The following is a 12,164-nucleotide window of genomic DNA, read 5'->3' as shown; positions in this document are numbered from 1 at the left end:
GTGGTTGCGCTGAGTGATGCTGTGTGTGAGGGTGAGGATGAGGGTGTGTGAGGATGAGGGTGTGTGAGGATGAGGGTGTGTGAGGGTGAGGGTGTGTGAGGGTGAGGATGAGGGTGTGTGAGGATGAGGGTGTGTGAGGATGAGGGTGTGTGAGGATGAGGGTGTGTGAGGATGAGGGTGTGTGAGGATGAGGGTGTGTGAGGATGAGGGTGTGTGAGGATGAGGGTGTGTGAGGATGAGGGTGTGTGAGGATGAGGGTGTGTGAGGATGAGGGTGTGTGAGGATGAGGGTGTGTGAGGATGAGGGGGTGTGAGGATGAAGGGGTGTGAGGATGAAGGGGTGTGAGGATGAGGGGGTGTGAGGATGAGGGGGTGTGAGGATGAGGGGGTGTGAGGATGAGGGGGTGTGTGAGGGTGAGGGGGTGTGTGAGGGTGAGGGTGTGTGTGAGGGTGAGGGGTGTGTGAGGGTGAGGGGGGTGTGAGGGTGAGGGGGGTGTGAGGGTGAGAGGGGGTGTGAGGGTGAGAGGGGGTGTGAGGGTGAGAGGGTGTGTGAGGGTGAGAGAGTGGGTAATGGTGAGAGGGTGGGTGAGAGGGTGTGAGGGTGAGGGGGTGTGAGGGTGAGGGGGGGGTGAGGATGAGGGTGTGTGAGGGTGAGGATGAGTGTGTGAGGGTGAGGATGAGTGTGTGAGGGTGAGGATGAGTGTGTGAGGGTGAGGATGAGTGTGTGAGGGTGAGGATGAGTGTGTGAGGGTGAGGATGAGTGTGTGAGGGTGAGGATGAGTGTGTGAGGGTGAGGATGAGGGGGTGTGAGGATGAGGGGGTGTGAGGATGAGGGGGTGTGAGGATGAGGGGGTGTGAGGGTGAGGGGGTGTGAGGGTGAGGGGGTGTGAGGGTGAGGGGGGGGAGGGTGTGTGAGAGTGAGGGTGTGTGTGAGTGAGGGTGTGTGTGAGTGAGGGTGTGTGTGAGTGAGGGTGTGTGTGAGTGAGGGTGTGTGAGAGTGAGGGTGTGTGAGAGTGAGGGTGTGTGAGAGTGAGGGTGTGTGAGAGTGAGGGTGTGTGAGAGTGAGGGTGTGTGAGAGTGAGGGTGTGTGAGAGTGAGGGTGTGTGAGAGTGAGGGTGTGTGAGTGAGGGTGTGTGAGTGAGGGTGTGTGAGTGAGGGTGTGTGAGAGTGAGGGTGTGTGAGAGTGAGGGTGTGTGAGAGTGAGGGGGTGTGAGAGTGAGGGGGTGTGAGAGTGTGAGGGGGTGTGTGAGGGTGAGGGGGTGTGTGAGGGTGAGGGGGTGTGTGAGGGTGAGGGTGTGTGTGAGGGTGAGGGTGTGTGTGAGGGTGAGGGTGTGTGTGAGGGTGAGGGTGTGTGTGAGGGTGAGGGTGTGTGTGAGGGTGAGGGGGTGTGTGTGAGGGTGAGAGGGTGTGTGAGGGTGAGAGGGTGTGTGAGGGTGAGAAGGTGGGTAAGGGTGAGAAGGTGGGTAAGGGTGAGAGGGTGGGTGAGGGGGTGTGAGGGTGAGGGGATGTGAGGGGGTGTGAGTGAGGGGGTGTGAGAGTGAGGGGGTGTGAGAGTGAGGGGGTGTGAGAGTGAGGGGGTGTGAGAGTGAGGGGGTGTGAGAGTGAGGGGGTGTGTGAGGGTGAGGGGGGGTGAGGGGATGGGAGGGAGGGTGAGGGAATGGGAGGGAGGGTGAGGGGATGGGAGGGAGGGTGAGGGGATGTGAGGGGGTGTGAGAGTGAGGGGGTGTGAGAGTGAGGGGGTGTGAGAGTGAGGGGGTGGGTGAGGGTGAGGGGATGGGAGGGAGGGTGAGGGGATGGGAGGGTGAGGGGATGGGAGGGAGGGTGAGGGGATGTGAGGGGGTGCGAGGGTGAGAGGGTAAGTGAGTGTGAGGGTGAGAGGGTGTGTGAGGGTGAGAGGGTAAGTGAGGGAGGATGTGTGGGTGTGAGGGTGTGTGAGGGTGAGAGGGTAAGTGAGTGAGAGGGTAAGTGAGGGTGAGCGGGAGAGAGTGAGCTAAGGGGGCGGAAGAAACGTCTGCAGGGGAACAGAGACAGAAGAGCGATGCACAGAGACAAAGGGGATGAGTCGAAAGGGCCAACGGGGGAGACACAATTGAAAGCTAAATGCAATTCTGCTGTCATTTACCTTGAAGCATTAGATTGGCACAATAACCAAATCTGTCTTGTTTTCCTCTGCGTTGCCTAAATACATTTTGTATTGGGGCTTTTCTCACTTAGAGAAGTGAGTAGAGCTGTTGTACACATGGCATGACTGAGCATATAAGGCCATCTATGAGACTTTGTGAATTCAACTAAACACATCTGTCCCTTGGTGGCGTTGTTTCATGGCGTGTATTAAAGTTTCCCATTGCCATCCCACAGGCAAATTCTGCAGCCATCAGCCTCCTCCATTATTGGTTTTAGAAACTAGGCCAATAGTGAGCATAGGTTAATTAAAGTTTAAAAAGCTGTTCTGTGATACCCGACTGCAAACACCACCAATAACTCCAGGGGTTAATTGTAGAATAAAGCCTCACTAAAGTCTCTAACATGTCCACTTCGGAACCAGAAGACCAGAATTTTAAAAGCCAGCATACCCTAGTGAGCAACTAACTTTAACTCTTAGTACCACACCCCATTACTTGCCAAAATTGGGAGTAACTAAATATGTTTTTGTTTGTATTTGTGCAACCGTGTAAAGCTCTTTTATTCAGTTGCTGCTCTTTACTTTGTCATGATTGTTTGACAGATTGATAGACTTCAGTCAAATTTAAGTAATGTTAGGCTAAACGTGCTTCCCGGCGGGGCAAGGAGAGTTAAGTGTAAAGGTAAAACGAGTATGGTACAGAATGGGAAAATGTGTAACAAAGAAATAAAATAAAATGGTGCAGTGGCATCTGAAGATATAGAACTTGGGTTCTGAAATACTTACAGATCAGAAAGCACCGTAATATCTTGGTAAGTTGTTTGCAGGAGAAAATCTATTAGGGTGCTCATCCTGTAGCCGGTGCTTCCAGCAGCCATGACGGAACCCAGAGGAGGTGGCAGAGGAGTGGAGGATGCTGCTGGTCTCCAGTTGCACAGGGGCCATGATGTTGTTGGAGCCCCAGAGGTTGAGTGCCCGAGGAAGGGACTGACAGTAACTCCAGTTACTCCTGTACCCTGCAACTGGTGCACAATTTTATACTACGCCCTCTGTCAGCTCCCTGGGCAGGGTACGGGATTTCTGCAAGCCTTTAGAGAGAGAGCGGTGGAAGCTGCTTGGAACTGGCCAGTAACAGCCTGCGAGAGGCTGCTGCCAGCCGGTACCCATGGTGTCCTAGTGAAGGCACCTCCAGTGCCGTTTTCTGCTCTGTTGGACTGGACTGTGTGCCTCTCCGTGCCCTGTAGGTGGTGGAAGGGCAGTGGAAAGGGCTTTGTTTTTATGACCGGTGTGCAAAGAGACGGTGCGGAAGTGTTTTTTTTATGAGCTCAGCTCATTGTCGAGAGATCGACATGCAACTGTGGCATATAGGAATGCTGCCCATGGCTACAGACTATGTACTGTATCTTTTGTTTTCCCCTAACTCGAAGAAATGAGTTTACTTAAAGCAAATTCCAGCTGTGTCGGAGTTTTACACGGAGATTGCACACACACACCCGACACCTCCGAAGGGTTCACCGAACAGCGCAATGATATTATTTACTGCAGGCTGGAGTGGCACTGAGAAGCAAAGTGTTTAACAATCTGCGATAGGGCATTTTTTTTTCCAAATAGGCCTCCTGCTGTCACAGTCAAGAGTTCAGTCTCACTCTCAGCAAACAGTACTCCATGTTTGCAGCTTCGAACGGAAAGTGAATAGAGGAACCAACGGGAAGAGGACACTGCCTGGCTCATTTGTTACTTTATTGCAAAGTAATATTTTAGTGGCGCAACCAGCATTAAATGTTAATAATTGTAAACACTAGACGGCACCTTTATGTTTTAATTATGAAGTTTACATTTTAACCGTTTTTGGATGCAATTGAGCTGGTTACTTAAAATGTGAAAAATCTGATACTACGTCAGCTATTCTATATTAAGGTCTCTTCCCATGAATGACAGTAGTAATTTTATTCCTTGACTTTGAGTATTTTATGTAGCGCTTAAGTTGAAAGTTAGCATCAAAGAGCATAAAACGAGACTGAAAGTACGGCCGGCCGGCCGTATATTAAGGTCTCTTCCCATGACTGACAGTAGTAATTTTATTCCTTGATTTTGAGTATTTTATGTAGGGCTTAAGTTGAAAGTTAATTAAAACAAGCATCAAAGAGCATAAAACGAGTTTGAGCTGGTTACTTAAAATGTGAAAAATCTGATACTACGTCAGCTATTCTATATTAAGGTCTCTTCCCATGAATGACAGTAGTAATTTTATTCCTTGATTTTGAGTATTTTATGTAGCGCTTATGTTGAAAGTTAATTAAAACAAGCATCAAAGAGCATAAAACGAGACTGAAAGTACGGCCGGCCGTATATTAAGGTCTCTTCCCATGAATGACAGTAGTAATTTTATTCCTTGATTTTGAGTATTTTATGTAGGGCTTAAGTTGAAAGTTAATTAAAACAAGCATCAAAGAGCATAAAACGAGACTGAAAGTACGGCCGGCCGTGAATAATTAGGGGAGGGAGGAGAAATGCCGGCCTGAGGCAGAGCGCACGCTGAGAAGCTTGAGGGAGGCCGGGCTGCCTTTGATGTGGTAATGCGAGGCAGGCAGGCAGGCGGCTGGTGGCATTGTGCACACGCTTTTTAGGGCTTGCGCTTGCGCAATGACCTAAAAAGCACATGCACTGCAAGGAATCGCCAGTGGATATCGTGCTTAGTTAAACCCTGGATAAGCCACTTTGGAGCTTCGCCAGCTATGCGCATCAGCAGGCGAGCCCTAAAAAGGTTACTTTCGTTGTGTAATGCTCTTTCTGGAGGACACTCTAATTGCATATTCACCACTGGCTACCTTCCCATTGTGTGAAGTGACTACCCCTTTCCATCTAAACCGGTCCCAAATGGAGATCTGCCCACTGGTACCTCCAATTGTTCATGTTCTGCATCCAAGAGGTGCAGAAAGAGCCAAGCAAGAAACTGTCAATGCAGAGCGGTTTCGCTTATGGGCAACTCCTTTCATCACTGCCAGGAGAGAATTAGGCCAACACAGAGCCACACAGTGCCACCTTGCTGCATATGGGAGCATTGCTAGAAAATCTTCCTGATCCAGTGTAGCACCTAGGAAATATTCTAAAGGTGAGGAATCTGCAGCTTGATAAGGTATCCACAAGAAAGAGCATTAGCCGAAGGTAAATAACTAGTTCATTAAGCAGGCGGCATCCGTCATGATGGAGACATGTTGTATTAAGTAAAAAAAAAGTTTTAGACCACATTTTCTTCCACTTGTAAGAAAAATACATTTATGCTTTGTAGATGCCAACTCTACAGAATTTAACCCCAAAACCAGCCATCCAGTGGTGAGTAGAACCTTAAAAAAACAACTTTGTAATCCTCCATTTTTGCATGCCAGTGATTGCTCAAATGTTTAGCTTTTAATTCCTAAAGCATGTTAGTTGAAACTATTATATGCAAGAAGGATAGGGTTTCCAAAAGAATGTAAAATTCCAAATGGTAAATGGTTCTCAAATTTAATGGAATTATGGATATTGTAATGATACATTAGCACCGTTTGGCTTAGGTTACCTGAAAATTTCCAATGCATCAATGCTGGCGACTATCTGACCATTTTAACACGTCTTCACTGCACTGTGCCACATGGTGCCAAGCAAATGCTCAAGCACATAGTGTTATATACAGTCATGCTATTTAAGGAACATTGGTATTATGTCATATGTCACAGTAGTATCTTTTGAGGGTGGCTCAGTTGTATTCTGACAAGTGCTATATCATATCCTGGATGAGTAAGTATGGTGAGGCTGATAGGTCCAAAGTACTACGCCATTGAGTACTTGCAGTTCTTTTCTACTTTAGCCCCATTCCTCATGATTCAGGGACAATAAATTGAAAGCTCTGGATTAGGAGCCAGAATGCCATATGTGAATCAAGGATTAGCCAATTGTACATACGCTTTGAGGGGTCAGAACACATGCACTGGGGCCTGTACTGCAGATGCTGCATTGCAGAGTCGAAAAACCAGCAACCTCTAGCAAAAAGTGGGGGCGATCCTGCATCAAGGACAATTTCTTTAGATCGGGCAGCTGGGGAACGTGCCAGAGGCACAAGGAGCGGCCCTGGGCTTTCAAAACAGCCTTCAAGGGCTCCTGCCCATCTGGAAAATGCTTGTTGGAATAAAAGGCCTGCCCAGATCTAGTAATCTCCGTGTTAAGTATTATTAATGGCAAAAAGTTAAAAACAACACCAAACACTGTTGAACTAGTAAAAGCCCATGTTGCCTTAAAGAATTCTACCACCTTCGTACCAGCCCAAGAAAGCTTCCTTCTACCATCCACTAACCCTCTTCAAACACAAGAAAATGGCTCGTTCCACTCAATAACCTTGGAGTCTTGCTGTTGTCATAAACTCTGAAAAGCACATTGGAAGATGAGCCACTTATTCTAACCTCAAATTCCTTTGTCCTGACGACTTCAAGCATCACTTCAGCATCTCAGTAGCTAGACTTGCATTCTCTTCAGCAAAACAGAGCAAGTTCTACCTTTCTTGAAACCAGGCTTGCCTTTGCTGCAGCACTGAAACAGCCACCATGCGGATAATCTATTGCGCCTTGCGTATCTTTGGTAAGCAGCTCAAAATATTTATATTTAAAAGATTAGGTAATTTAAATTTAGTAAAACAAATACAGCAGTGAAACAGCAACCTTTACAACAAAGGCATTAATACTTTATTCAATCCTTTGTACTCTCATATATGAAATCCTCCTGAAAAAAGTGAACTTGCCATATACAGGTGAGACATAACGAAGCTGAAACTGGGCACAAGCATCTGAAAGAGACACGTTAGTGATAGATTCCTTACCTTAGAATATCCCCAGGCGTCAGCCTGGATCCAGAATTTTTTTTGCGTAGCAGTACCCTTGCGCGTCGGTAGGCGTCGTCTGCGGCTCCGCGTCCGTCGTCGGCGCCGTGATGACGTCGTCGGAGTACTTAGACGCCGCCTCCGCGTGCTGACATCAGTTCTTCTTTTTTCCACGCCAGCAAGCGCAGATCTGGAAAAAGCAGTACTAGTCACTTTTTGACTAAACTTTTTGATCTCTTTTGATCATCTTTCTTGAGTCTTGCGACTCCGGACGGTGCCGATAGGGATGCCAGGTTTCAAGCCTTGTGAGGATTGCGACCGACTGATGTCGGTCACCGACCTCACCGTCGGTGTCTCCACTGTCTCAGCGTCGACCACGACAACAAGACCTGCTCCGACTGCCGGGCCCTGACTTCGAAAGCTAGGCGGGAGCGGTCCCGCAAGCGACTCGAACTCCGGCAGTCGGCCCCGTGCCGCGAGTGGTCCCGGTCCCAACGGAGGTCGAAGGACAGGTCGCGGGGTAGGAGCCATCACAGCTCCGGGAGTCGACATCACTCCTCCGGGTCGAAGTCGTTGTCAGGTAAGCACAAGAAGTCGAAGAGACGTCATCGCTCTTCCGACTCCCCCGACGCTCGCGCGACGCGGCCGGGGGTTCGGGTGATACTGCCCATGCGGCTCCATTGGAGTCGCAGGCGTCGCGGCCTGCTCCACACCCTCCGGTCCCTGGGCAGCACGCGTCGCTGGAGGAGATCGAGCGCTTCCTCATGGCCATGAGGTCGCTCGCTTCTCCGACGGGCTCCGCGGCGCCTTCGGGCCTAGCGGAACCATCTGGGGGCCCTAGCGGGTCGGGGGCTTCGGTCCCGACGCCGTCGGGTGCTTCGGCTCTGACGCCGCCGGCGCCTTCGGGCCTGGCGCCGCAGGGTCCCCCTGGATCCGCTTTGGGCGGCGCCGTCCCCCGATGCATCCCTCGATCCGGCTCCGGTGTCGGAACGGCGCCGCTTTCGACGCCGTTTGGGGAGTTTATCTTCCATGAGCCGGCCCCATCCTTTGACAACCCTGATTATCAGGAGGTGGGTGACGAGGAGTATTGGGAGGGGTCTGAGGACCCTCTGACACGGGAGTGTCAGTCCCAGGAGGACTGGACAGGTGGACTTGGGGATGCCAGTGGTCTGGACACCTCGCCGGACACTGGCTTTGTCTCGCCTCCTACCGTGGCTTCGGAGGCGGGGGCAACCTACAGTGTGGTGTTGATGCGGGCGGCCAAGGCCTTGGGCCTTGAACTCCCCGTCGCGGCCGTGAGGACTAACCTCCTCACTGAGGTCCTTAAACCGCAGTCAAGCTCGGCCGAGCCTCTGCTGCCGTTTAATGAGGCCTTGACCGACGTTCTTTTGGGCACTTGGTCCAGGCCCGCTACGGGTCTGCCCGTAGATAGGAACGTGGCCAGACGCCACCGCCCGGCCCCTGGTAACTCATGTTTACTGTCCTCCCACCCAGCCCCCGAGAGCCTGGTCATCCAGGGTTCGAATTCCCAGACCGCATTCCCGTCGGCTCCGCCGGACAGGGAATCCAAGAGGTATGAGCAGTACGGCAAAAAGGTATTCTCCTCCCTTAGTCTGGGACTGCGGTCTTCCAACACCGCATGCCTCTTGGGCTGCTACACCTCTGTGGGACACGGTTGCGGAGTTGCTGCCAGAGTGTCCGTTGGAGGTACGGGCCAAACTCAGCCAAGCCCTTGTGGAAGGCCGGGATGCAGCAAAATATTCCATCCGTTGTGGGCTGGATACAACCGACTCACTAGGCAGAGCGATGGCAACGACGGTGGCGATTCGTCGCCACGCCTGGTTGAGGTCCGCCAACTTTTCGGCCGATGTCCAGAACACACTCATGGACATGCCGTTTGAAGGCCGTCGCCTTTTTGGCGACAAGGCAGACCATGGGCTTGAGCGCTTTAAGGACTCCAGGGCTTCGGCCAAGTCCTTGGGCCTCTCGGCCCCGTGCCAGCAAGCGGGTGCCTTTTGCTCCTTTCGTGGCCAAGGAAGGGGCGCCCCACACGTACTGCCAGCCACGCGCCGCATACTAACGTCCAACGCGGTGGCGGCCGTGGAAACTGCTGTAGCGGCAGTCTGGGACAACGGCGAGGTCAGTCCACACCTTCCCCCGCAGCATCCGCCTCAAAACCCTCCTAGTCCGTGCTTTCAGGCCCATGTGACGCCAGTGGGGGGGCAGGGTCCTCCATCACCTCCACCATTGGCGCACTATCACTTCGGACGGGTGGGCGCTGCAGATCGTCCGAAGGGGCTACTCCCTCCCCTTCGAGACGACCCCTCAACCATGCCACCACAATACCACCGCGTATCGGGGGATCATTTGCGACTTCTACAGGAGGAAGTTACGGCCCTCTTGGCCAAGGGGGCCATCGAGCGCGTTCCTGGGCCAGAAGTAGGGTGTGGTTGCTACTCCCACTACTTTCTGGTACCCAAGAAGGGCAAAGGAGGCCTACGCCGTATCTTGGACCTACGGGACGTCAACGGCTTCCTCCGGAAGGAGAAGTTCAAAATGCTGACACTGGCTCAGGTCCTAGCTGCCCTGGACCCAGGAGACTGGATGGTAGCGTTGGACTTGCAGAGCGCTTATTTCCACATCCCCGTCCTGCCGGGCCACCGGCGCTACCTGCGGTTCACGGTAGGCCACGAGCACTTTCAGTTTACCGTGCTCCCCTTCGGCTTTACCAGCGCCCCACGGGTGTTCACAAAGGTGATGGCGGTGGTCGCAGCTCACCTGCGCAAGTCAGGGGTTTCAGTCTTCCCCTACCTCGACGACTGGTTGTTGAAGGCGGGCTCGCCCCAGACAGTCGTCAGCCACCTCCAGACTACGGCAGACCTCCTGCACCAGCTGGGTTTTTCCATCAATGTGCCGAAGTCACACCTGTGTCCCTCTCAGAAGCTCCTCTTCATCAGAGCGGTTCTCGACTCGGCGCAGTTTCGGGTTTATCCGCCCGAACAGCGGGTCCAGAATATTCAGGCTCTCATTCCACTCTTTCAGCCTTTATCCCGGGTCTCGGTCAGGTTGACGCTGCGGCTTCTGGGCCCGATGGCTTCCTGCATCCTTCTGGTGCATCACGCCCGGTGGCGGATGCGGGCTCTGCAGTGGGACCTGAAGTTTCAGTGGGCCCAGCATCAGGGCAACCTGTCCGACCATGTCCTGATCTCGGAGGGCACTGCGAGACAGCTGCAGTGGTGGATTTCGAACCGCGATTGGGTCAGCGGCAGATCCCTCTCCCTTCCCCAACCGGAGCACGTGGTTGTGACGGACGCGTCCCTCCAGGGCTGGGGAGGCCACATTGGAGAGGCGGAGATCAGAGGCCTCTGGTCTCCGGCGTAGTCCCGGGTCCATATCAACCTTTTGGAGCTGCGGGCGATTTGCCTAGCCCTGAAGGCATTCCTCCCCTCTATCCAGGGGAGTGTAGTGCAGGTGTTCACGGACAACACCACCGCCATGTGGTATTGCAACAAACAGGGCGGGGTGGGGTCGTGGACCCTATGCCAGGAGGCTCTGCGCCTCTGGCAGTAGCTGGAACATCAGGGCGTGACCCTGGTGGTTCAACACCTGGCAGGTTCTCTGAACGCCAGGGCGGACGAACTCAGCCGCCGGTGCATGATGGATCACGAATGGCATCTGAACTCTGACGTGGCGCAAGGTCTCTTTCTGCAGTGGGGATAGCCTTGGTTAGATCTATTCGCCACAGAAGAGAACGCGCAATGTTATCAGTTCTGCGCGTTGGAATTTCCAAGGCGGCACTCGCTCGGAGACGCTTTTCGTCGCGAGTGGAGTTGCGGTCTGTTGTACGCCTTTCCGCCTATACCACTTCTGCCCAGAGTGCTGAAGAAGATCAAACGCGACCGGGCCCAAGTCATCCTTGTGGCTCCGGACTGGGCACGAAGGTACTGGTATCCCGAGCTACTCAGTATGTCAGTCGATCCCCCGGTTCGTCTGCCTCTTCAGGAGGACCTTCTGTTGCAGCAGCAGGGGACGGTCCTCCACCCAAACCTGTCCAGTCTCCACCTCCATGCTTGGAGATTGAGCGGCGACAGTTGAGGCCATTTGACTTGCCTCCTGAAGTCTGTAATGTCATTCTGGCAGCCAGACGTCCCTCCACAAAGTCGGTATACGCCTGCAGGTGGAACAGATTTGTGGCATAGGGCACAGCAAAGGCTGTGGATCCTCTCAATGCCCCTCTTTCTGAGGTTCTCCTCTTCCTTCTTTCTCTTGCCCAGCAGGGCTCTGCTCTGGGTACTATCAAGGGCTACCTTTCTCTCCTTTCAGCCTTTCTAAGGCTGCCTGATCAACCTTTTTTGTTCAAGTCTCCTATCGTAACTTGTTTTCTGAAGGGCATCCCACTCATGTTTACTCCTGTTCCGTTTGTGATGCCTCAGTGGGACTTGAACCTTGTTCTTACATTTCTGATGTGTGCTCCCTTTGAGCCACTTCACAACTGTCCTCTCCGCCTTCTTACTCTGAAGACTGCTTTCCTGGTTGCCTTCACCTCTGCCGGGAGAGTGAGTGAGCTCCAGGCTCTTTCATGTACACCCCCCTTCCTTTCTGTCCATCCGGACAAGGTTGTGTTGCGTACTAAGCCATCTTTCCTGCCTAAGGTTGTCACGGCCTTCCATATCGGGCAGTCTATCACCTTGCCCACCTTCTTTCCACCACCGCATCCTTCTAAAGAGGAAGAGCGGCTCCACTGTCTGGACCCAAAACGTGCGCTTTCATTCTACTTGGATCGCACATGCCAGTTCCGGGTGGAAGACCAACTCTTTGTTGTTTACGTGGGCGCCAAGAAGGGACGGGCGGTGCACAAGAGGACCATCTCTCGGTGGATCATCTTGTGCATCCAGGCGTGTTACTCCTTGGCTAAGAAGGAACCCCCTGTTGGGCTGAGGGCTCATTCCACTCGGGCCACGGCGACTACAACTGCCTTAGGCCGAGGAGTGCCCTTGCAGGACATTTGCCAGGCGACCACGTGGGCCTCGCTGCACACATTTGCGAGACACTACTGCCTGGACAGCCAAGTCCGGAGGGATGGCTTCTTTGGCCTTCTGTCCTCCTCGACTTTCTGGTGTGATTATTGGTTCGCAGACCCACCACCGGGGTTGGCATTGCTGGGGTATCTATTTTAAGGTAAGGAATCTATCAC

General features: G+C 52.8%; 1 protein-coding gene across 3 annotated transcripts in view; it reads left to right on the top strand.

Moving 5' to 3' along the window:
* The window catches only part of CTPS1 (CTP synthase 1), a 225,444-nt gene that overhangs the window by 110,673 nt on the left and 102,607 nt on the right, over positions 1-12,164 (top strand). For all 3 annotated transcript variants that reach the window (XM_078681909.1, XM_078681910.1, XM_078681911.1), the window contains exon 13: positions 5,411-5,454. In XM_078681909.1, coding sequence (XP_078538035.1) covers positions 5,411-5,454 — 44 coding nt within the window. The remainder of the gene's footprint in view (positions 1-5,410; positions 5,455-12,164) is intronic.

This window comes from Lissotriton helveticus, chromosome 3_1 (genome assembly GCF_964261635.1).
Source record: "Lissotriton helveticus chromosome 3_1, aLisHel1.1, whole genome shotgun sequence".
Classification (NCBI taxonomy): Eukaryota; Metazoa; Chordata; class Amphibia; order Caudata; family Salamandridae; genus Lissotriton; species Lissotriton helveticus.
Note: the sequence above shows the minus strand (reverse complement) of the source record. Positions and strands in the feature narration are given on the sequence as shown.